This window comes from Lissotriton helveticus, chromosome 11, assembly GCF_964261635.1.
Source record: "Lissotriton helveticus chromosome 11, aLisHel1.1, whole genome shotgun sequence".
In the NCBI taxonomy this organism is placed as follows: domain Eukaryota; kingdom Metazoa; phylum Chordata; class Amphibia; order Caudata; family Salamandridae; genus Lissotriton; species Lissotriton helveticus.
This window is the reverse complement of record NC_136072.1, coordinates 916,735,962-916,757,363: the sequence shown is the minus strand read 5'-3', so window position 1 is coordinate 916,757,363 and position 21,402 is coordinate 916,735,962. Positions and strand designations below refer to the sequence as shown.

General features: G+C 48.3%; 1 protein-coding gene across 1 annotated transcript in view; it reads left to right on the top strand.

Annotated features, from left to right (window-relative positions):
• Nucleotides 1–21,402, top strand: part of NIPSNAP1 (nipsnap homolog 1) — a 244,073-nt gene that overhangs the window by 71,773 nt on the left and 150,898 nt on the right. Inside the window, exon 2 of the mRNA XM_078667188.1 lies at nucleotides 19,555–19,682. Coding sequence (XP_078523314.1) covers nucleotides 19,555–19,682 — 128 coding nt within the window. The remainder of the gene's footprint in view (nucleotides 1–19,554; nucleotides 19,683–21,402) is intronic.

Sequence of the window (21,402 nt, the reverse complement as noted above, 5' to 3'; positions counted from 1 at the left end):
CCTCGCGACCAGAGTGGAAGATGCTGAAGGTCGCGCACGTAGGAACAACCTACGCTTCGTTGGCTTTCCGGAGTGATGCGAGAAAGACAATATGGAGCTGTTTCTGACCCAATGGCTGGAGGGCTGGCTCCCCACGGGTGCCCTTTCCACTTGCTTTGTGATAGAACGCGCACATCGCGCCTTGACTCAGCGGCCGCCGGAGGGGGAACGACCCCGGGCAGTTATCGCCAGATTGCTGAACTATCATGATCGGGATGTGATTCTCCGAGAGGCGAGAGCCAGAGACACCATCATGTACGAAAATCGGAAGATCATGATCTTTCCTGACTATACCAAGTTGGTGCAGCTGCAGCGTCGCTCCTTCCTGGACGCTAAAGCCAAGTTGCGAGGGTTAAAGATTCAATATTCCTTGCTGTACCCGGCCCGCCTGCGGGTTGTTTATCAATCCCGGACCCACTTCTTCGAATCCCCGGAGGAGGTCTTCCAATGGACCGACGAGTCGATGCCGATCAGGCCGCATGCTCAACCGGGTCTGAATCCTGGTGCTCCTGGTGGTTCGACGCAGGGTCGGCAGGGTCAGCCGGCCCGACATGGCCGTCAGCGGAGGTCCAGGTCGAGGAAGAGATCCGCCTCTGCCGGTGCGACCCAGGATAAGGGGACTGTTGCATCTGACCAGTCAGACGATAATTCTTGAGTCCATGGGTGAGATTGCACTGATGCGGCTGCCTTGAGTGACTGTGAGGCCCACGGTTGGGCTTCGTCCCTAGTAGTGTGGGCACTGTTTTTGATGCTGGCTCTTGGGAGGGATTGTAGTAATTTGGGTGGTGGTGAAAGGGTTTGGAGGGGACTTGTTAGGGCCCTCGACTGCCACGCGCAGTGGTTGTTGGCTGAGGGAGGGGTGGGTGTTGCTGTTCTTCAGGGGTGTTGGGATCCATTGGTATGGTTGGTCTTGGGTCCTCTGTTTTGGACCCGGGGCGGCCCATGCCGCGACAGGTACTTCAATGTTCTATGGAGTATGGGGTTGGGGGGTGTTGGCAGCAGGGGTTGGGGAAGGGACATGTGGGTGAAGCAATGATAGACGAATGTGGGCCTATTGGGGTAGTTTTTGTTGATGTTGGGAGGGTCTGGGAGGGGTGGGGGGGGGTAATGCACGTGTTGATTGTTACTGACCTGGAGGCAGTACGAGGTGCGTGGAAGTGGCACAGGAGGCAAGCCTATTGGACCTCGATTGACTATGGCTGATTTGACTCATGGGCTCCCCGGTGAGTCCCTACGGATAATCACTTGGAATGTCAGGGGGATGCTGGATGCCGTTAAAAGGGGGGCTGTTTTGCGTTGGGGAAAAAGGGAGGCTGCAGATGTACTCTTGCTCCAGGAAACTCACATGTTGGGCACTAAAGTACTTAGCTTACAGAGGTTTGGATACCACCAAGTCTTTCATGCTGGGTTTGCCAGGGGATCTAGAGGTGTTGCGATACTGGTGCACCGAAGAGTGGCCTACATCCATGAGAAGCAGTGGGTGGATCCTCAAGGCCGCTATGTCTTTATTAAGGGGAAAGTGGGCACTGAGCTGATGTTTTTTGGAAGTGTATATGCTCCCCCCCCACTGCAGTGGGCCCTGTCCGAGAAGTTGTTTAAGGTGTGGGAGGATATCCCGGAGTCCTTGGCGGTGATTGGGGGAGACTGGAATGAGGTGATGAATGTTTGTGTGGACCGTCAGAGGCGACAGGGGGTGCTTGCTGGCCCTTCCCCTAATTCCCCTACCCGGTTACAGGCCACGGCGGATGGACTAGGATGGGTGGATGTGTGGCGACATATGCATCCAACAGTACGCGAATACACGTATGTTTCTGCAGTGTACGGCTCGTTCTCGAGACTGGACTATATGTTTGTGCCTGAAATGTGTCTGAGCAGGGTGCGCGAGGCTACGATACATCCGAGGGGGCTCTCGGACCACTCCCCAGTGTCAGTCACGATAGAACTGCTTACGAAGCGACAGCCCTTCAGGTGGAGGATGTCGTCGTGGCATCTACAACAGCCCGCTTATGTTCAACATTTACGAGAAGCCGTCGCACACTACTGGCGGGAAAACCTAGTGGGAGAGATGGATATTGAGGTGGTTTGGGAGGCCATGAAACCTACTATACGGGGGGTGGATATTGCGTGGTGTGCCGAGGCCCGCCGTAGAAGACGGGAAGCGACCACTACAGCCGCCAGACTCGTAGAAGACCTAGAACGCCGTGGTAGGGGAGGGGGAGATGAGGTGGCGATACGGTTGCTCCTCCAGGCACAACAGTCGTACGCCTCTATCTTGATGGACGAGGCTAAACTGGCGTGGCTGGCCACGCGGAGCAGAATATACCAATGGGGAGATAAGTCCAGTACCATGCTCCACAGGCTATGTCAGCGCCGTCTCCAACCGATTACGTTGCCGGGCCTCACTGCTGACGACGGAGTGACGATTACGGACCCAGCTGCGCTTGCAGCGAGTTTTGCTGCTTATTTCCAGACACAATATGCCCCGCAGGATAGTCTCCACGCAGACGATGTAGCTAAATTTATTGACGACTTGCCGCCCCGGGCAGTGTCTGACGAGGCCAAGAAGGAACTTGATGCTCCCCTTACGGCCGAGGAACTTGGAGAGGCGCTGGGCCAACTTAATGCGGGGAAGGCGCCGGGTCCAAATGGCTACCCCTGTGAGTTTTTTAAGAAATTCCAGCTTCTCCTGGGGTCCCATTATCGAAGTACTCTGGAGGTGGCACGTGAGCGGGGCAGATTGCCTCCGGACTGGCGGCACGCCGAGATCGTGGTCTTCCAAAAACCTGGCAAACCCCCCGACAGGCACGACTCGTATCGCCCCATCTCATTGCTTAATGTAGAAGCCAAAATACTAGCAAAAGCACTTGCGAACCGCTTGCTCCCATATATGGTAGAGCTGGTTCATCCGGACCAGGCAGGTTTCATGCCACACCGTGCGACACGACACAATATCCGGCGTGCACAGGCGGCGATTGATGCGATGGGGACACTGGGGGACAGAGCAGCTTTGCTCTTAGCGGACATTCATAAGGCGTTTGACTCTGTTAGCTGGGCGTACCTTTTTGCATTCCTATCCCGCCTCAACCTCGGCCCAGTGTATCTGTCCTATATTTCACTGCTCTATACTGATATCACGGCGTCTGTCAGGGTAGCTGGGGCCACTTCGGAGGTGTTCTCCATTGGACGGGGGACCCGTCAGGGGTGCCCCTTGTCCCCGTACCTGTTTGCTCTGGCCATGGAGCCTCTAGCTTCCTGGGTGCGCATAGATGCCCAGCTTCGGGGCTTTGTCTGGTCTGAGACCCTTTTCGACAGGATTGCCTTATATGCGGACGACGTCCTCTTCTTCCTCACGGATTTGCGTCACTCAGGGCCCCGAGTGTTAGAAATCATGCGCATATTTGGAGAGGTCTCGGGTCTCTACTTGAATTTAGGCAAGTCCACCCTTTGGGTACTGGGAGGTACGGCGGAGATAGACCCCTGGGCGAGGGAATTGCAACATGCAACTGACGGTTTGAAATATTTAGGGGTGTTCCTTTCTGAATCCACCCGTGTTACATGGGAGCGCAATATTGTGCCCGTATGGGATAAAGTTCAGGAGGATATCAAGACTTGGTCCCGAATGCCCCTCACCATCTTTGGTAGGTCAGCGATATTTAAGATGGTAGCTCTTCCACGCCTTTTGTACCAGCTACAGAATTACCCTCATCCTATTCCTCCCCAGTGGTTTCGGCAGGTTAATTCTGCCTTGAGTCGCTTTCTGTGGGTGGGAGGCGCGGCTCGAGTGGCGCTAAAGACATGTTTCCTTTCCACGTATTGTGGGGGCTTGGCCACCCCGGATCTGTTATCTTATTATCAGGCCTCGCAGCTGCTCGTACTCAATGAGTGGTGGTATGGCGACAGAGGGGACCCGACATATGCCCTGGAGCGCTCCTTGATGGGTGATCATACATTACACACGATTCTCTACTCGGCCCGGCTGCGGCGGCAGTTGCCGTGCGTTACGAAAGTGGTCTTTGCGGTGTGGCGACAGGCATTACGTCGTATGGGTTGGTGGGGTAGACTAACAGCTGAGACACCACTATGGCATAATGGTCAACTTCCCGGACTGATGACGCTCACCGGGTTTGATGGCTGGGAAGCCATTGGTATAGCAATGTTGGGACATGTCATGTCCGGTACTACTCTTAAGTCCTTTCAGGAACTCAGTACTGAGTTCAATATGCCCCAAACCCAGTTCTTTCGCTACTTACAATTCCGACACGCGCTTACACCAAACATTGCGGACCTGGACTCACTCCCGGAATTTAGCCCCATTGAAGCGAAGGTGTTCATGGGAGACCTTGGTACTAAGAAGATCTCTCGCATCTACCAGTCGATGGTGACCCACTGCTCTTCCACCCTGCTCCCTCTGAAAGCGGCCTGGGAGGTTGACGTCGGTCCTCTAGATGAGGATGACTGGAGGGAAGCCCTAGAGTCCCCGCGCGGAACTGCAATAGCGATGCGGCTTCGCCTGATACAATTTAAATATCTCCATAGGTCTTATTATACCCGAGACCCACTCTGGAGGGCGGGACTGATTAGCTCCTCGGAATGTCTGCGGTGTGGTGCGGCTGTGGGTACGCTGATACATACTGTGTGGTCATGCCCTCGACTGATTGGATTCTGGAGGGGCGTATGGAATTGTTTGTCTGAGGTTTTGGGTTGGGACCTCCCACGCACTCACCGTCTGGGCTTACTCCACGTACTCGAAGAAGTCGGTGGGAACATATACAAGCGCCACCTGTTGCTACTGGGTCTGGTGGTGGCCAAGAGAGACCTAGCCAGAGCATGGAAAGGAGTCCGAGCCCCCCCACTGTGTGCATGGAAGGCTGCCCTGGATTATTATATGGGACTGGAGCGGCCTGTTTTTGAAGCGAGAGGCTGCCCCCGTAAGCATTTTAAGATCTGGAAGAGGTGGGCGGAATATAGGGGGTTGCCACTTGATCCCCCTGAAGCGAATGAGGAGGAATTATAGACGGAGGTTCTGAGAGGGCCTCGTTCCTTGTCATGCCTCACGACAGCTGACGACTGTGTTTTCTTTCTACACGTGCATAGGGTTAGGGAGGGATAAGGGGTGGGTAGTGGGGTAGTTGGGCCTTTTGGGATGTTGGGAGGGATGGGGTGAAGGGAAGGGTAGCCTGCTTTGCTTTATTCTTATTTTACTTAGCATCGCAACGACGAATATACAATGTGTTACAATGCTTGGTGGCACTCTCCTGATTGTGGGGAACCACATTTGTTGCTCTGCATCCCTTCAAATAAATAACAAAATTTTGTTGTGAAAAAAAAAAAATACACCTGTTATGTTATGTTAATAAGTGGGCATGATCTGTAGGTTATCCACATTTTCTGCAATCCCTCTTATCATTCATTTTTTACAGACATTTCAATTTTAATTTAGATTATAAATTGATGCTAAATGGAACTTCAAAATACAACAGATTCCAAGAAAATACAGAAGACAGTCTGTATGCACAGTGAGGGTAATTGTCAAAACTTAACCACGCACTAAGCACTCGAGGCGCATTGGGTGTCAGTTGTGGAATCTGTTCTAATCGAAGGGTACCGTTAAGCCACAGGGTCTAACAATACACAGGGTGTTGCACGACTCAGAATGGTGGAAGTGGCTGGATAAAAGGACCCATACTTCAGCTTCTTGTGTTTCTTTGGCTTACCTGAACTCCTGGACCTCGAAGACATAACAGCCACAATAGCAGCCTGGGTGTGAGAGCATGAACATGCCTTAAACCTCAACCAGGACCAGGCCTTCTTGGACTCCGCCCCATCCCAAATGTTTGAAATGGCAAGTTTGCCTTCTTGTTCATCTTCGAGTCATCAGAGACCGACAGCGAGAGTTTCTGTCCCAAAAATGTGTTTGTTGTAGTCTTTGCACAGTTTAAATCCTGTTACTTGTGGATAGGACGAGTCCCTTGCACACTGCACTATGGAGGCGAAAAAAGAAAACTGTTGGTCTGGCTGTATTAAAAATTGGCTCCAGATCCTCGTCGAAAGGTGCTTCAAGAAAGCAACGGACGTTGGTGCACTGAAGTGGTGACCCTTACGTCACATCAGGGTTAGACTGTATCTGATATGGATCCGCATGACCCCACCTACCGACGTGTGAGGGAGCGGCAATCTAACTTATCCAGAACCTGTCTGTTGCCTGGGGGAAGTTGCAAGATGAGGAATCTGCTGTCAGAAAGAATGTTTTATGTAGTACAGAGTGTGTGTTGTGAGTGTAGCCTACAGTGCATGTTTGGAAGGGAGCACACTTCGGCAAAGGGTGTGTAGACTACAGTAAATGTGCATTCTGGAATGTTTGTAGGAAGTGTGTGTAGTTGGGAGTGTGTGCAGAATTGGAATGCCTAGCTTGGAGTGTGTAGTCAAGCCTGTATGTGAAGTCCGGTCTAATTCATTATCTATGATTAAATCATAGACCTCAATAGAATGTTTAACTAGAGTGCACGTTCAGAAGGCCCCATTTCAAGTGATAGGTATTGGTGGGTGAGGGCAAGACCTCCATAGATTTTGAAAACCTAGAACCAAAAGCAAAGAAGAGTAATCTGAGACCAGGTATCGGAGTATGGTTAATCAAGTGTACCTTTATAAAATTGTAGTCCTATCGCCATCGCTCATATCATCTTAGTGAATAGCGGAGCCCACTGATGTTCAGTCACAAACAGTAACTCTCTTTAGTGTCCACTGAGTGGGCAATTACAAGTGACCTGATAATCCGGTCACAGTTCCTCTCTCACCAGAATTGCACCTGTGATTCCGGTGATATAGGAACTGTGACCAGATTATCAGAATACACATACACCTTACCAAGTTTAAAATGGCCCTAGACCTAATATTTGGTACTTCACCAGATACCTCAATATCTCTTTCAAGCCCGTAGGGTCTGAGATGGCCTCCAGTCCAGTCTAGTTACTGCCAGTGAATCCATCCCCGAGGCTGGTACAGTCTCCGAGCCTAGTGCCACTGGCTCCTGCACTGGTGTAAGTCTGGTGCCGCAGCCCGAGTCTTGACACTGGCCCCAACATTGGAACCACAACCAATATTTGTGTTGGGGTCTCAATCTCTGCGTCCACCCCCCATCCCCCTGAAGGTCCCACACGCCTGTTTTCCTATTTGTACCCTGAAACCTCCCAACCACATGTTGATCACAACAGTGATGATGTTGATGACCCTTAAGATGAAAACTTATTTGTGGCATTAAAGGATGACGATGGACTGGACTTCTCTCGAGACATTGGTCTTTCTTCCTCTAACCCTTTATGGCAGCAAAAGAGTCCACCTCCTTCACTACATTGATTAGGAGAGTGGAAGAAGTTATGGACCTTATTCTGTCCGCAAAAGAGTTAAAAACAAATGTCCTACAGAGGTACTCAACCCAGGCCAAACAAGCTGGGAACCATTGCCTTAACCTTAGTGCATTTTCCACGACCCCCACTCACAGGGAGTCAAAGCACATGGAGACACTCGCAAAACGTATGGTTTCCTGTGCTAGCCTTGACCTCTGATCAGTAAACATTAATTGCTTCCTGGGCAGGTATTTGCATGCACTGTGGACAGAGTGGTGGATATCTTTCCAGCTGTCCCGGATTAAATGTGCCCAACCCTACAATGCATTATATTGGATGGCCAGGCAGCATCAAAGTACTCTATTTGCTCGTAGATTCGCTCCTCTGGCTTCTGTTCTGATGTCCAACAATCCCTCCGCGAGATTCCATTTGTTGGCTCTTGGCTGTTTGGAGGAAACATGCACTTGGCTTTTGAAAGATTTAAAGAGAGAAAATCCACTCCTCACTCTCTAGGCCTATATCGACCTGTTTGCAAGTTACCCCAACAAACTTGCCCCTTTCGAGGCTTCAGAAGGGGATTTCAGGAGAAGCAGCGTCAGGATGTACCTCAGCAATAACTAGCTTATCAGTCTTTTGAAGTTAGAGGTCAAGGATCAAGCAGAAAGTGTCCTGGGGCAACATTCTAAGAACATCTTAGGCCCTCCTCCTGTCACTGCTTCAAAACTACTTTCATTTACCCTCTGCACCACACTGTTGCCCGGTGGGAGGCTGCATCACATTCTACCTCCCCAGATGAAGAAGCATTGCTTCCGGCCAACAGCCGCACCAGATAGTGGAACATGGTTACTCGCTGCCCTTCCTAAAAAAAACTTTCAGATTTGCCACTCACACTGCACTTCTTCCTGGAGGACCACTTGTTCCTTATCTGAACCTTGTAGAATCTTAGTCTCTTGAATAAGAGAACTACAGAAAAGGTGCTGATGTCAGAGATTAGGACTGGCTGCTATTCCCATCACTTCTGGTGCCTAAAAAGGATAGAGGACTCTGTCCTTTCCTTGATCTGTGCCCTTTGAATTTCGTCCTCCTTATGGACCAGTTCAGAATACTCCCAATGGCCCAACTTCAGTTTGCCATGGACCCAGGAGACAGAATGGGGGCATTAGACTTGCAGGATGCCTATTTTCACATACTCGTCCTAGAGTTCAAATTCAAATATTTCGGTTTTTGTCATGTTAAAAAACCATAAAAGCAATTTTTCATAAAATAAATTACATTTCACATTCTACATTGATACAAAATACTGCCTCCTAAAATAATTCATAAAAACATGTTTGATAAAAGAAACAAACAGTTTAAATATTGAATAAAAAACATCATATTACATTAAACACTGGCTTCTGGGGGGACAATTCATTTTTATTAAACACGTAATTAAAATTGTCAATTCACAAGATTATTGGATAATTTTTATATTTTCAATCGATGGCGAAAGATGCATTTCAAGAACTTACCAATGTACCTTGATGTCCACTCTTCACCCAGATATTGTATGGCTAACAGAGCCGGGCGGCATCTTCTGATGCCCATGAGTTTTAATAACGGGATTAGCCAAATCTTTCTGTACTCCCTGTAGTATTTGCAGAAAAAGAAAGTATGGATGGTTGCCTGGATTGAGATCTCATCACACGGGCATCGTGGTAAAACAGTGTCCCAGTTATTTCTTGTTGGAAATGCAACTAAACGGTGTAACATATTTAATCTAAACCTGATTAGAAGGAATCTCTCAAAGGAGGTGAAATCATAAGTTAAATATGGCTGTATAATAAAAGTAGTTTGAACAGACAAGCAGTGTTGGTTTAGAGGCTTCATTAGCAGTCCGTAATTCTTCAAGGTGGGTAAGGGACAACACTTGTAGTGCCTTCCTAGTTAATGACCGAATAGAGGTTGGAACCATATAGTGTTTTGCCAATCCTAGGTCATTTAAAAAAGATTTTATATACGATAACCAACCTATTTTGCATGAGAGGTCTAAACCCATACAGTCTAAGACGATTTGCTGTGTAAATATATTTTTGTCTGACGACCATATGCGATGCCATAGAAGAAGGGGTTGTATTCTGGCTAAATCCGAAATGTAGGGAATCCCCAGTTCCATAAGGCACGAGAAAGTAGATGCGCACTCTTAGGTAACATTAAAAGAAATCTCAAGAAAATATTCTCTGCCACTTGTAGATTGTTTGTATTTGCATACCTCCACACTCCATCCCCGTATAACGCTACAGATTGGCATTTTGCTTTATATATTTTTAAAAGCTCCTCTGGTTGCCTCTTTCCCAGCATTTTTTTTAAAATTTACAAGGGCCTTAGTAGTTCTCATAAGATGGAATTTTCTGGACTCAATAGCTGAATTCCAGTTAAGTTTATGGTCTATGATAATTCCCAAATATGGGTATTGTGCTGTAGTTGCTAGTTTCTCCTGTTTAAAGAATATGTCCTTTGTCCTTTTTTTCCCAGAACCAGCTGTCATGACAAAGGTTTTTTTAATATTAATTCGTAAATCCAGCTTACCCATAAATTCGGAATATCTATTTAGGGCCTTCTGTAACTCTAAGGGGGTGCGGGCCAATATCACGGCGTCATCCGCGTAGAGTAGATCGGAATCAGACGATTTTTCACTAGCGAAAGGTCCTGGCTCCCGTTCAACATAGCTCTCTCCAAACCATTGGTGTAGAGCGTAAAGAGGAAGGGATCCAGGATGCAGCCTTGTCTGACTCCTCTCTCGACCTCAAACGACGCAGATAGCTCGCCCTTAACCCCAAACCTTACCCTTGCTGAAGCATTGGAATATAATTCACGGAGGAAGTTTATCAAAGGTACGTCCACCCCCATGTCCAGTAGCACGGACCAGAGTTTTATGTGGCAAACGCAGTCAAAGACTGCTGACAGGTCCACATATACCATGTAGATACTGCCTGCCTCTGCACATACGTATTTCCCTAATAACATTGTAAGGTTTAGAGCCTGTTCAACTGTCCCTAGGCCCTCCCGGAACCTGAACTGGATATCCGAGAGGATCCTACCATCGTCCGCCCATCCCTGGAGGCATTCTAAAATAATTCTGCCCGCCACTTTGCCCAAAGAATCCAGCAATGAGATCGGTCAGTAGCAGGAAACCTCCTGACGCTCCCCCTTTTTAAAAATAGGGACCATAATAGATTTGGACCATGAGTCCATTAGTCCCACCTCACAAGCTGCTTTAAGTACCCTTGTCAGAATTGGAGCCCAAAGATCTAAGTTCGATTTAAATAGATCTATTGGGACCCCGTCACGGCCAGGAGCCTTACCATTTTTGCTGGCTTTTAATGCCTGGACGACGTCGTTAATAGTGATTTCAATTTTTAATGGGTAGGGATTCACTGGAAGAGCAGAAGTTGTGGAATCTTGCCTACCCTCGTTTACTGGGCCTTTCTCAAAAATCTTTGAGAAGTGCTCTACCCATGCCACTTTATCAATAGCCACTTCAATGGTGGGTGTGTCTTTAAAATCGGATAGAAATGGGGATTTGATCACGGCCCAAAAGGCTGAGCTGTTTTTATGAATGCTACTTTTGTGTAGTTGATCCCATAAGGCCTGTTTCAATTCTGCTTTCCTATCCTTTATAGCTATATTATATTCTCTCCTCAGCGTTATTTCCTGAGGTACTCTGTTTGTTTTTTGCAGAGCTTTTTTTAGTTTGGAATGCGCTAATGTGCATCTATGGTTAAACCATCCTACTTTTTTCAACCGAGTTTTTTTTTATTTTACGAAAAGTACATCATTGATTGTTTTTAAAACCTCCCTGAAGTTGCTTAATACTTCCTCATGCGGTATGGACAGGTCTCAGCATTTAAGGATGGAAGGATAGACCGCTTTTGTGACTCTCCTGGTGATTTCTGGAGGATCAACTTTCTCCCATTTTAAAGAATATCCATTTAATCTGTCCAAATGTAGTGTATTTTGCCTCAATGCGCTAACTATGCTTTGAGTGTGGTATTCGTGAAGTGGATAAAATGTTATACTAAGAGCGCAGTGGTCACTTAAAACATTGATAAGTGTTTCGAACCCAGTAGCACGATTACCTACTGTGTTTGATATTAGAATAAAATCAATGGTAGTATACCTATCCCTACCAATAAATGTTGCATCCGGCCGCCCGGTTGCAGGGTTTTTTTTGTTTGCGATTAGAAGATCCAAATCAGAAAGAGTTTCATTTAAAATAGTTCCCACAGTTGAGTGGGAAAAGTGAATAATAGAATCCTCATATTCATCAGTTAACTCTCACAAATTCCAATTACTATGTTGGCAAAGATGCTGGTTTAAATCATCTCCCCAAATGATGGTGGCTCCTTCAGCCGATTCCCTTGTTGATACCGATAGCTGGAGTCGCAGCTGTCGCAATACCGTCAGTAGTTCTCCATCTGGTAAATTATTATAAAAATTTACCAGGAGGACGGTCTCCCCTTTACCAAAACGGATACTTAGTAATTGGAAATTTGCCTCTAAGGCCACAGTAGTTATTTGCACGCCCCCTATCATGTTTGAAATAAAAATACACAAACCCCCTTTTGCCCTACCAGATGCTACATGTAATGCGGGTGAGAAATAAGTTTTGTAACCTACCAAGTGTAATACACTGGTGGTCCATGTCTCCTGGAGACCTATTATATTAAAATTCTGGAAAAAATCCAGCCTGGTACCATTTTCTACCTTTGGGCGCAATCCAGCTATATTCCAGAAAAGGAACTTTATCGGCGCACCTACTTTAACTGGGTTATTATCCACTAACACTCTAGCATGCTCTACTAACACTTTAGCATGCTCTACTAATGGAACTTCCGTCTTTACAAGGGGGACGATATTTCCACACATTTATGGGTGGTAAAATTTCTAATAGCCTGTCATCTTTGCTAGTTAGTTCAGTGCTGACTGACACCTCTTCGATGTGATTTAATGCTGCTGGCTGTCCTAGAGTCCCACAAGTGCTACCTTTGTTTTCAGGTAGGTCAAAAGCAATTTCAGTGAACTGTACTCCCCTGTGGTCTTAACAGTGCATCTCGGATGTTCGACAAGTTGATGGTGGTGGTTGCAGATTTTGGAACTACCAGTCTTCCCGTACCTAGATGATTGGCTACTGAAGGTTGTGTCTGGGTGCGGCTCGATATTGGAGCCACTTGGCAGATATATTGACTTTTTCTTAAAACCCATTGCGGAGAAGACACAAACTTACCTTCGGGACACTACCCAGACCATTAACATTGTGGATGGTCGCCCTTTTGATCCCACTCACCAACTATTGGTAACCTGCGACATGTATCGCTATATACTAGCATCCCACAGGAAACCGCTCTGGATGTCACGTCAACAGCACTAAACCTTCGGGAGGCACCAGTTACCGTGCCCACCGATTTTACCATTTCACTACTGAGGGTTGCCATGATGAGGAACTTTTTCATCTTTCAGAACTGCTTCTACCTACAAACCAAAGGAGTAGCGATGGGGGCAACCTTCGCCCTGGATCTGGCTATTATCTTTATGGCTGCGTTTAAAAGCAATTTCATTTTCAACAACTCTAACCCTTTCATATTGCATGTGAGATTATGGATGCGCTATATTGACAATATCCTTCTAATTTGGACAGGTGACAAATTCCAGCTAACCTCTTTCCACATCTGGCTCAACCAGAGGTCTGATGACATTAAATTGACACTCCATTCTGATGCCAATAAGATTGATTTCCTTGATCTGACTATCTACGCTGATGGTGACAATCTGAGGACGACGTTGTACCGCAAGCCGGCAGAACACAATTCACTCCTTCAGTCCAATAGCCATCACCCCAGAGGCCTTGGGGACAATCTACCCTATGGGCAGTTCCTCCGGTTCCTCTCAAACAAGACTATATGAGGGAATCGGAAGTTCTGGCAGATTGCCTCATTGAACGTGGTTACTCGAAAAGATTGGTGAAGAAGGCAAGGAAACGAGCTTGGTTCAGTCCACGTCAATCCTTACTCCAACCTCAAGAAAGAGCCAACATCCCGGAAGAGAGATTGATTTGTGTTACCACATTCTCCACCAAAAGCAACGCCATAAAAAGAATTATCAACAGGCACTGGAAACTTGTCTCTGTCTCTTGTCACACAGGAAGAGCCACCCATGCACTCATTCAAAAAAACCAAGAGCATCAGGGACCATGCCGTCCGTTCATTCTTGGACCCACCCACATCACCTACGGTTCTGTCCCTTTGGAATTTACCCCCTGTCATCGGGCACCACAGATGCGGGCATTGTAAGGCCTGTGCTAATACGATCCAAACAAAGGAATTTAGCTACAAACAACACAAGATCACCTTGAAGACGCACAGCAAATGCAATACGAACAATGTAATTTATGGAATTGTTTGCCCCTGTGATCTGATCTACATAGGTCAGACCCAACAAAAGATCAAGGCGAGGATACTACAACATTGCAGCCGGATCCGCTGCGAGGTGGCTGGCGCATTATAAGTGGAACATTTTAAACAAACTGGCCATACACCGGAAAGCTTCAAATGGATTGTTTTGGAAAATGCGACAGTGGGACCAAGGGGAAGCAATATTGGTCAGATTCTCAACATCCGAGAATCCAAGTGGATGGCCCTTCTTAATTCCATAGAAAATGGACTCAATGAGCTGCAAAGTAGCTGTGCCCAATTAGCAACCATATGCCCGTAGTTATTCGCTACTAAAACACCCTGCTAGCCCCAATATGCCCCTTTGGGATCCTTAACTCCTCCACCAGTTGATTGCCAGTTGATTAGCTGTCTTACTGCCACTGACACCCAGATCACTAATTCTCAAATGTGCTTGACCCTAATGTACCTTTACTACCCTGCGAGGCAAGTACATGCAGAAGGGCCATATTTCTTCTCATCTATAATCTGCAGAATGTGATTTATTTGATTGGATTCTATAGCGATAACCCTGTGTTGTTCTACAGCCCCCCCTTTCTAGCCCTCGTCTTTGCGTTCTTAATTAACTTTATCCCTTTTTTTATTTTTTTTTGCTCCTTCACATTCTCATTTCTTTTTCTTCCGCAGCCATTGTTTAATTTGTTTCTCTCTCCGAGTTATAGTTTTGGCACTTACCCCACATTTCCAAATCTGTTTCCTCGCTACTTTCTCCTCCGACTCTTTTTGTTTCCCTCTTTTTACATCCAATTTCCCTCTCAGCCTACTCCTACTTTTATTTATTTCCTACCCCCCCCCCCCCCCAATAATTCTTGCATGGCTCACTTAGTTTCCTCCCGCCACTCCTGCCTTCTTCCTTCATCCGTTCTCTTGGAGTTCTTGTACACTCCTTGCTTTCTCGATTTCTCTCTCCTTCTGTTTTCTTGTGAGCTCATTCACATCCCATTCGGCCCTCCGCCCTCCGTTTCCCCCTCTTTGCCTCCCTTTCTCCCTGGCAGTGTTCTTCTATGTCCATGTATCACGTGTACTCTTTAACATTTTAAATAATCAATCAATCAATCAATCAAAGCATTTGTATAGCGCACTACTCACCCGGAGGGTCTCAAGGCGCTGGGGGGAGGGGGTCCGCTACTGCTCGAACAGCCAGGTCTTGAGCTGCTTCCTGAAGGCGAGGTGGTCTTGGGTCAGGCGGAGGTGGGTCGGAAGGGAGTTCCAAGTCTTGGCGGCCAGGTAGGAGAAGGACCTTCCTCCTGTGGTGGCTCTTCGGATGCGGGGGACGGCGGCGAGGGCGTGGCTGGTCGATCGAAGCTGGCGTTTGGGAGCGTAGAAGTTGAGGCGGCTGTTGAGGTATCCTAGGCCTTGGTTGTGTAGGGCTTTGTGTGCGTGGGTGAGGAGCCGGAAGGTGATTCTCTTGTTGACCGGGAGCCAGTGCAGGTCTCTCAGGTGTCCGGAGATGTGGCTTCGGCGGGGGATGTCTAGGATGAGTCGTGCTGAGGTGTTCTGGATCCGCTGGAGTCTCTTCTGGAGTTTGGCGGTGGTTCCGGCGTAGAGGGAGTTGCCGTAGTCCAGACGGCTGGAGACGAGGGCCTGGGTGACCGTCTTCCTGGTCTCGGTGGGGATCCATCGGAAGATCTTACGTAGCATGCGCAGGATGTTGAAGCACGACGAGGAGACGGCGTTGACTTGTCTGGTCATGGAGAGGGAGGAGTCCAGGATGAAGCCCAGGTTGCGTGCGTGGTCTGTTGGTTTGGGTGCGCTGCCCAGGGCGGGGGGCCACCAGGAGTCGTCCCAGGCGGAGGGTGAGGATCCCAGGATGAGGACTTCCGTCTTGTCCGAGTTTAGTTTCAGGCGGCTGTTCGACATCCATTTGGCTACGTCTGTCATCCCTTCGTGCAGGTTGGCTCTGGCGGTGGTGGGGTCGTTGGTGAGGGAGAGGATCAGCTGGGTGTCGTCGGCGTAGGAGATGATGTTGAGGTTGTGCTGGCGTGCGATGGCTGCGAGGGGGCTCATGTATACGTTGAAGAGTGTTGGGCTGAGCGAGGAGCCTTGAGGAACGCCGCAGATGACTTCGGTGGCCTCCGATCTGAACGGGGGGAGGCGGACTCTGTGTCCTTCCGGCGAGGAAGGAGATGATCCACTCCAGTGCCTTCTCCTGGATTCCGACGTTGCTGAGGCGCTGTACTAGGGTGCGGTGGCAGACAGTGTCGAAGGCCGCGGAGAGGTCCAGGAGGATGAGGGCCGCTGTTTCTCTGTTGTTGAGCAGGGCTCGGATGTCATCGGTAGCTGCGATCAGGGCGGTCTCTGTGCTGTGGTTGGCCCGGAAGCCAGACTGCGAGAGGTCGAGGGAACCGTTCGTCTCGAGGAAGGCGGGCAGTTGCTTGTTGACGATCTTCTCGATGACTTTTGCCGGAAACGGGAGTAGCGAGATGGGGCAGTAGTTCTTGAGGTCGGTGGGGTCGGCTGATGGTTTCTTGAGTAGAGCGCTGAGTTTGGCGTGCTTCCAGCTCTCCGGGAAGGTGGCGATGTCGAAGGAGGTGTTGATGATGTCCCGCAGGTGGGGTGCGATGACGGCGTCGGCCTTGTTGAAGACGTGGTGAGGGCAGGGGTCTGTCTGAGATCCGGAGTGGATGGAGTTCATCGTGCGGATGGTGTCTTCGGTGTTGATCGGGGTCCAGGCGCGGAGGGTGGTGGTGGGGGGCGGTGGTTCGGTCGCGGCCTGCGTCGGTTGAGTGCTGAAGCTGTTGTGTATGTCCGCGATCTTGTTGTGGAAGTAGGAGGCGAGGGAGTTGCAGAGGTCTTGCGAAGGGGTGATGTCGTTGTTTCCGGCATTGGGGTTGGAGAGCTCTTTGACGATGTTGAAGAGTTCCTTGCTGTTGTGTGCGTTGTTGTCCAGTCGTTCCTTGAATGCGGTTTTCTTGGTGGCGTGGATCAGTTGGTGGTGTTTTCGGGTGGCGAGCTTGAGGGCAGTCATGTTGTCCGGTGTTGGGTCTCTGCGCCAGGTTTTCTCGAGTGCTCTGCAGTTCTTCTTGGAGCTCTTGAGTTCGTCGTTAAACCATGGGGCTTTCTTGCTGCCGGGTCTGCTCGGCTGGGTCTTAAGTGGGGCGAGGTCGTCTGCGCAGTCGCTGATCCATTTCGTGAGGTTGGTGGCCGCTTGGCTGGGGTTCGTTGTGCTGGTGGGAGGGTTCTTGCTCAGGGAAGTAGCGAGCTGGTCTGCAGTGATCTTGTTCCAGCTTCTGCGGGGAACCTGTTGCTGGTGATGGTGGAGCGTGGTCCTTCTGAAGCTGAAGTGGACGCAGCTGTGGTCCGTCCAGTGGAGTCCCGTGGCGTGGCTGAAGGCGATGTCCTTGCTGGAAGAGAAGACCGGGTCGAGTGTGTGTCCGGCGTAGTGGGTGGGGGTGGTCACCAGCTGCTTGAGGCCGAGGTTGTCCAGCAGGGTGGTGGTGTTGCGGTCGTTTTTGTTCTCCAGGTGGAAGTTGAGGTCCCCGGGGAGGATGTAGTCGGCGGAGGGGAGGGCGTGTGGGCTGATGACATCGGCGATGTCCTCGTTGAATTGTGTGCGTGGTCCCGGGGGTCTGTAGATGAGGGTGCCTCTGAGGGTGGTCTTGGGGTTGACGAGGATCTGGAAGTGCAGGTGTTCGGCGGGTGCGAGGGTGTCGTCGGTGTTGGTCGTGATGCGGATGGTGTTCCTGTGGATGATGGCGATGCCTCCTCCTGTCTGGTTGGCGCGGTCCCTCCGGATGATCTTGTAGCCGTCCGGGATGGCGATGGCTATGTCGGGCGCTGAGGAGACGTTAATCCAGGTTTCCGTGAGGAAGGCGACGTCTGGGGCTGTGGTGTCGAGCAGGTTCCAGAGCTCGATGGCGTGTCTGTGGACGGAGCGGGTGTTGAGCAGGATGCACTTCAGGTGGGTGCTGCTGGCGTTCGGCTTGGTGGGTACTGGTGTGGCGTGGGTCCGGTTGCAGGTGAACTTGCAGGAGTGGCAGCTGAAGGGTCCGTGGGTGTGGCTCGGTAGCAACCCGGGGTTCGGCCGGTGTTGAGTGCGATGAGTTTGGTGGCGTCATAGGTCCGTCGGGTCGGCTTCCGTCGGTGGGGGCCAGGGGTCCTGGCACTGGGCGCGGTGCAGGCGCGGACGGGCGCAGACGGGCTTACCTTTGGCGCACCTTCGGCGCTCATTCGGTGCTCCCGCTGCGCGGTCGCTGAGGGGGCGTCATAAGAAGGGAGCCGGGAGGGCGGGTCAGCTGGGAGGCGGGATCGTCTGGTCCAATCGTCTGGCGTGGGGGGGGGGTCCGCAGGCAGGAAGCGGCGGGAAAAACGGGAGCAGGCAAAGTGGGCGGCCCAGCGGCGGCTGGGGCGCCGCAACGGCGTCGGCTCTCAGCGGCGAAGTGTTCAGGCAGCAGGAGGCTCTGGGGCAGGAGAGGTGAGGAGCGAGGGGGTGACCAGGCCAAAGGCGCAGTGGTCACAATAATGAATGCAGTATGGCGCTTGCTATGTGTGAGAAAGGTCGGTGCCTCGGCCGAAACGCGTCACAATGACTGTTTTACTGGAATAAAACTAAAGTGGTTTATAACTGTGTCCTGTGCTTATCGGAGCTTGTTTTGTATTGCTAGAACAGGTATTGGTTGGAAAATATATAAAATATATGTTAAAATTAAAGTGGGGGATAACCAGACTAACGTGGATATATAAATAAAATAAATATTTTGTATTTGTGTGTGTGTGTGTGTGTGTGTATATCTATGTATGTATGTATGTATGTATGTGTATATATATATATATATATATATATATATCCGTATATGCAAAGAAAACCCTGTTCCGGAAGTAAGAGCGCTCACACTAAGAATGCTGAATTCAAAGGCATTTTATTGCATGGAATCTCCTCTGACCCGGCAAAATACACATATATGTATTGTCATACATTCACATGAAAAAGTATTTAAAAACGTACCTACAAATTTGCAATGTAATGATCCGTCCTATATACATATGGAACCCTATAACCTTATGGAACACTTGGTTGTCTCTTTTTTGTGTCTTAGCAGAGGTTAGGACACTTCTGCTTTTCGATTTTAAAGATGAACTGTTTTCCTTCTTTCTTCTTCCTTCTTTCTTCTTTTGTCTTCTGTCATCTTTCCTTTTCTTTTTCTCCTTTATCTTTCTGTTTTCTTAATAATGATGCCACCCATGGGTTCCTATGATTCAATAGTGCCACTCTATTTCTTGATTGTCATTTTTGCTCTACGCAATTTATTGGCTATTATTGTCATCTTCCGATGAACTTGTGGATTTTTCCTTATTCTTCATACTGGTATCATTATGAACTGTACCGAACTGTTTTTATCTTTTTAAAATCTTAATAAAATTATTGAACACAAAAAAAGATGAGCTGTTTCTGTATGTATTGGTGTGTGTTAGTTTTCTTTTTTCAATGTATTTTTATTGACATTGTCAAGCATCATGTACAGGTTATTTAGACCTTAGAAATGAATACATGGTCTCTGTGTGTGTATAGTCGTCACTATCGGGAGTATGCAGTATCAGGCCTTGTCCATAATGTCAGATGAGCGGATATCAAGGAATGTCAAAGGAAAAGGAAATTATCGTTTTGTTGTGTAATTCCTTACTGTGTTTATCATTCCTGGCTGCCTGGCCTCTTTTTGTTGATTATTTTGATAATTATTTTTCAGGGGGTACTCCAGTGAAAATGAAGGCAGCTGGTTTCGATCCTTGTTTGTGCACAAGGTGGACCCACGAAAGGATGCTCATTCTACTCTGCTGGCAAAGAGGGAGACAAGGGGCTTGTACAAGATCCAGTGTAAGCTGTCCCTTCTCTGGTACATTTGTTGACTGCTAGTAGTACTTTGCATTGCTCTGTGTGGCCCTTTAACTGTTCTGAAAGGACTTCATCGTTTGTTGGGCTGCTGACTGCAGCTACTAACTCACTCAAGTTTCTGTAATGGACAAGAGTACTTGTTTAACTTGTGGAGTGGAGAAGTTCGTGACAACCACGGTGTCTGTATCATAAATCAAGTTTTAGATTGATCTATTCCAGAGTTACTCTGAGGTTAGTTAAATACATGCTTATTCCTTCTTAATGTAAAGCTGAGACGTTTAAACCTGCCACACGTATTGTACATGTATTTTCCAATTTGTTTTTACATATATGCACATGAAACCTAGCAGAATATCAGTGGAGCGATGTACAGGATCAAAAGCCAAAGATTCATTCAGTGAGTGATTGAAGGAGTATTCTGGTTGAAAGAGTGGAACTGATCTGTTACTACTTCGTGGTGCATGTTAAAGGAGTGTGTTGCAGCAGGGCTGTGGATTCTAGATTCAAGTATATCACTACAGATCCCAGGGCATCGTTTTTACAGCACCCATGCCTTTCTGTCTTGAAAACAGAGACCACATTGTTACTCCAAATAGACTTGCTTGGGGCTTAAATGCTTGTGATGGTGAACCAGAGACGGGTAACTGCTGTCAACAGTGTCTGACATTTCATGATTTTTGTGTTTTTTTCTTCGAGACTAATGGTTCGTTTTATATTAGAGATGTGGTTCACAGTCCCATTTTAAAAACCAAACGAGCATTTCAGGACAGAGGTTTTTATAGCCATTTACAGCCTTAGCTTTGTCATTGACATCTAGAAATGCAGCTATGGGGAGCTGTTTTGAGAGCTGTGCCTACCCTGGCTTGATAGGAAGTGACAACGTTAAAGGCACACTGCATTTAAGTGAAAAGTTATACAGTTTTTATATAACGTTTTAAAAGGTAAATACCCGACCATCCAACTTGTTCTGATGATAGCTTCCAAGAACAGCCTGAATCTGCTCAAATTTGAGAAAACAGGGAGTGCGTTTTTGCTGCAAAGCTTCTAATATTCCTCTAAATGTGAATTTCGTAGAAAAAGCCAAAACTAATCTAAATCACATGCATATTACTAGCAACAATAAGCATCTTATGAATCAACTTTAACTAACACTGGCCGAATCCTATGTTTACCCGTGGACCTCTTTCCCCTCTTCTAGTGTCATTGGTAAGGTCAGATAGTGGACCCTTCTGCTTTTCTGTTGTAGTCCTGTTCTGCAATACTTTCTGTGATGGCAAGAAGTCAAGGCTTCTCGGGCAGTTAGTGTGGGGGAGCTCGAGCTCAGTACTACACAGACACATATTAGTGTAACACATGATTGTCCAACTTAGTTCTCGACTGAGAAAAAAAGTAGTTTAACACACACTAGAACTAAATACCACATATAGGATAATCTACACAATGCAATTTAGTTCCCCCTAGCTCCAGAGTGGGCTGTGGCCCGTTTCTTCCAAGGAAGGTAGGGAGCAGGAAGGCTCCAGCAGTTGCTAGTCCTCGCTCTGGCCTTGAGGCAGGGTTATAGCAAAAAGCAGAGTCCGTTCACTGGTCTACGTATCTACGGACAAGTGCAGAGTCTCCATCCAAGATCGGACAAAGTAGAAGTACTGAATAGACTATGCTGGAATTAATCCTGCTTTGTGAGCACAGGTGGTTAGTTATGGCT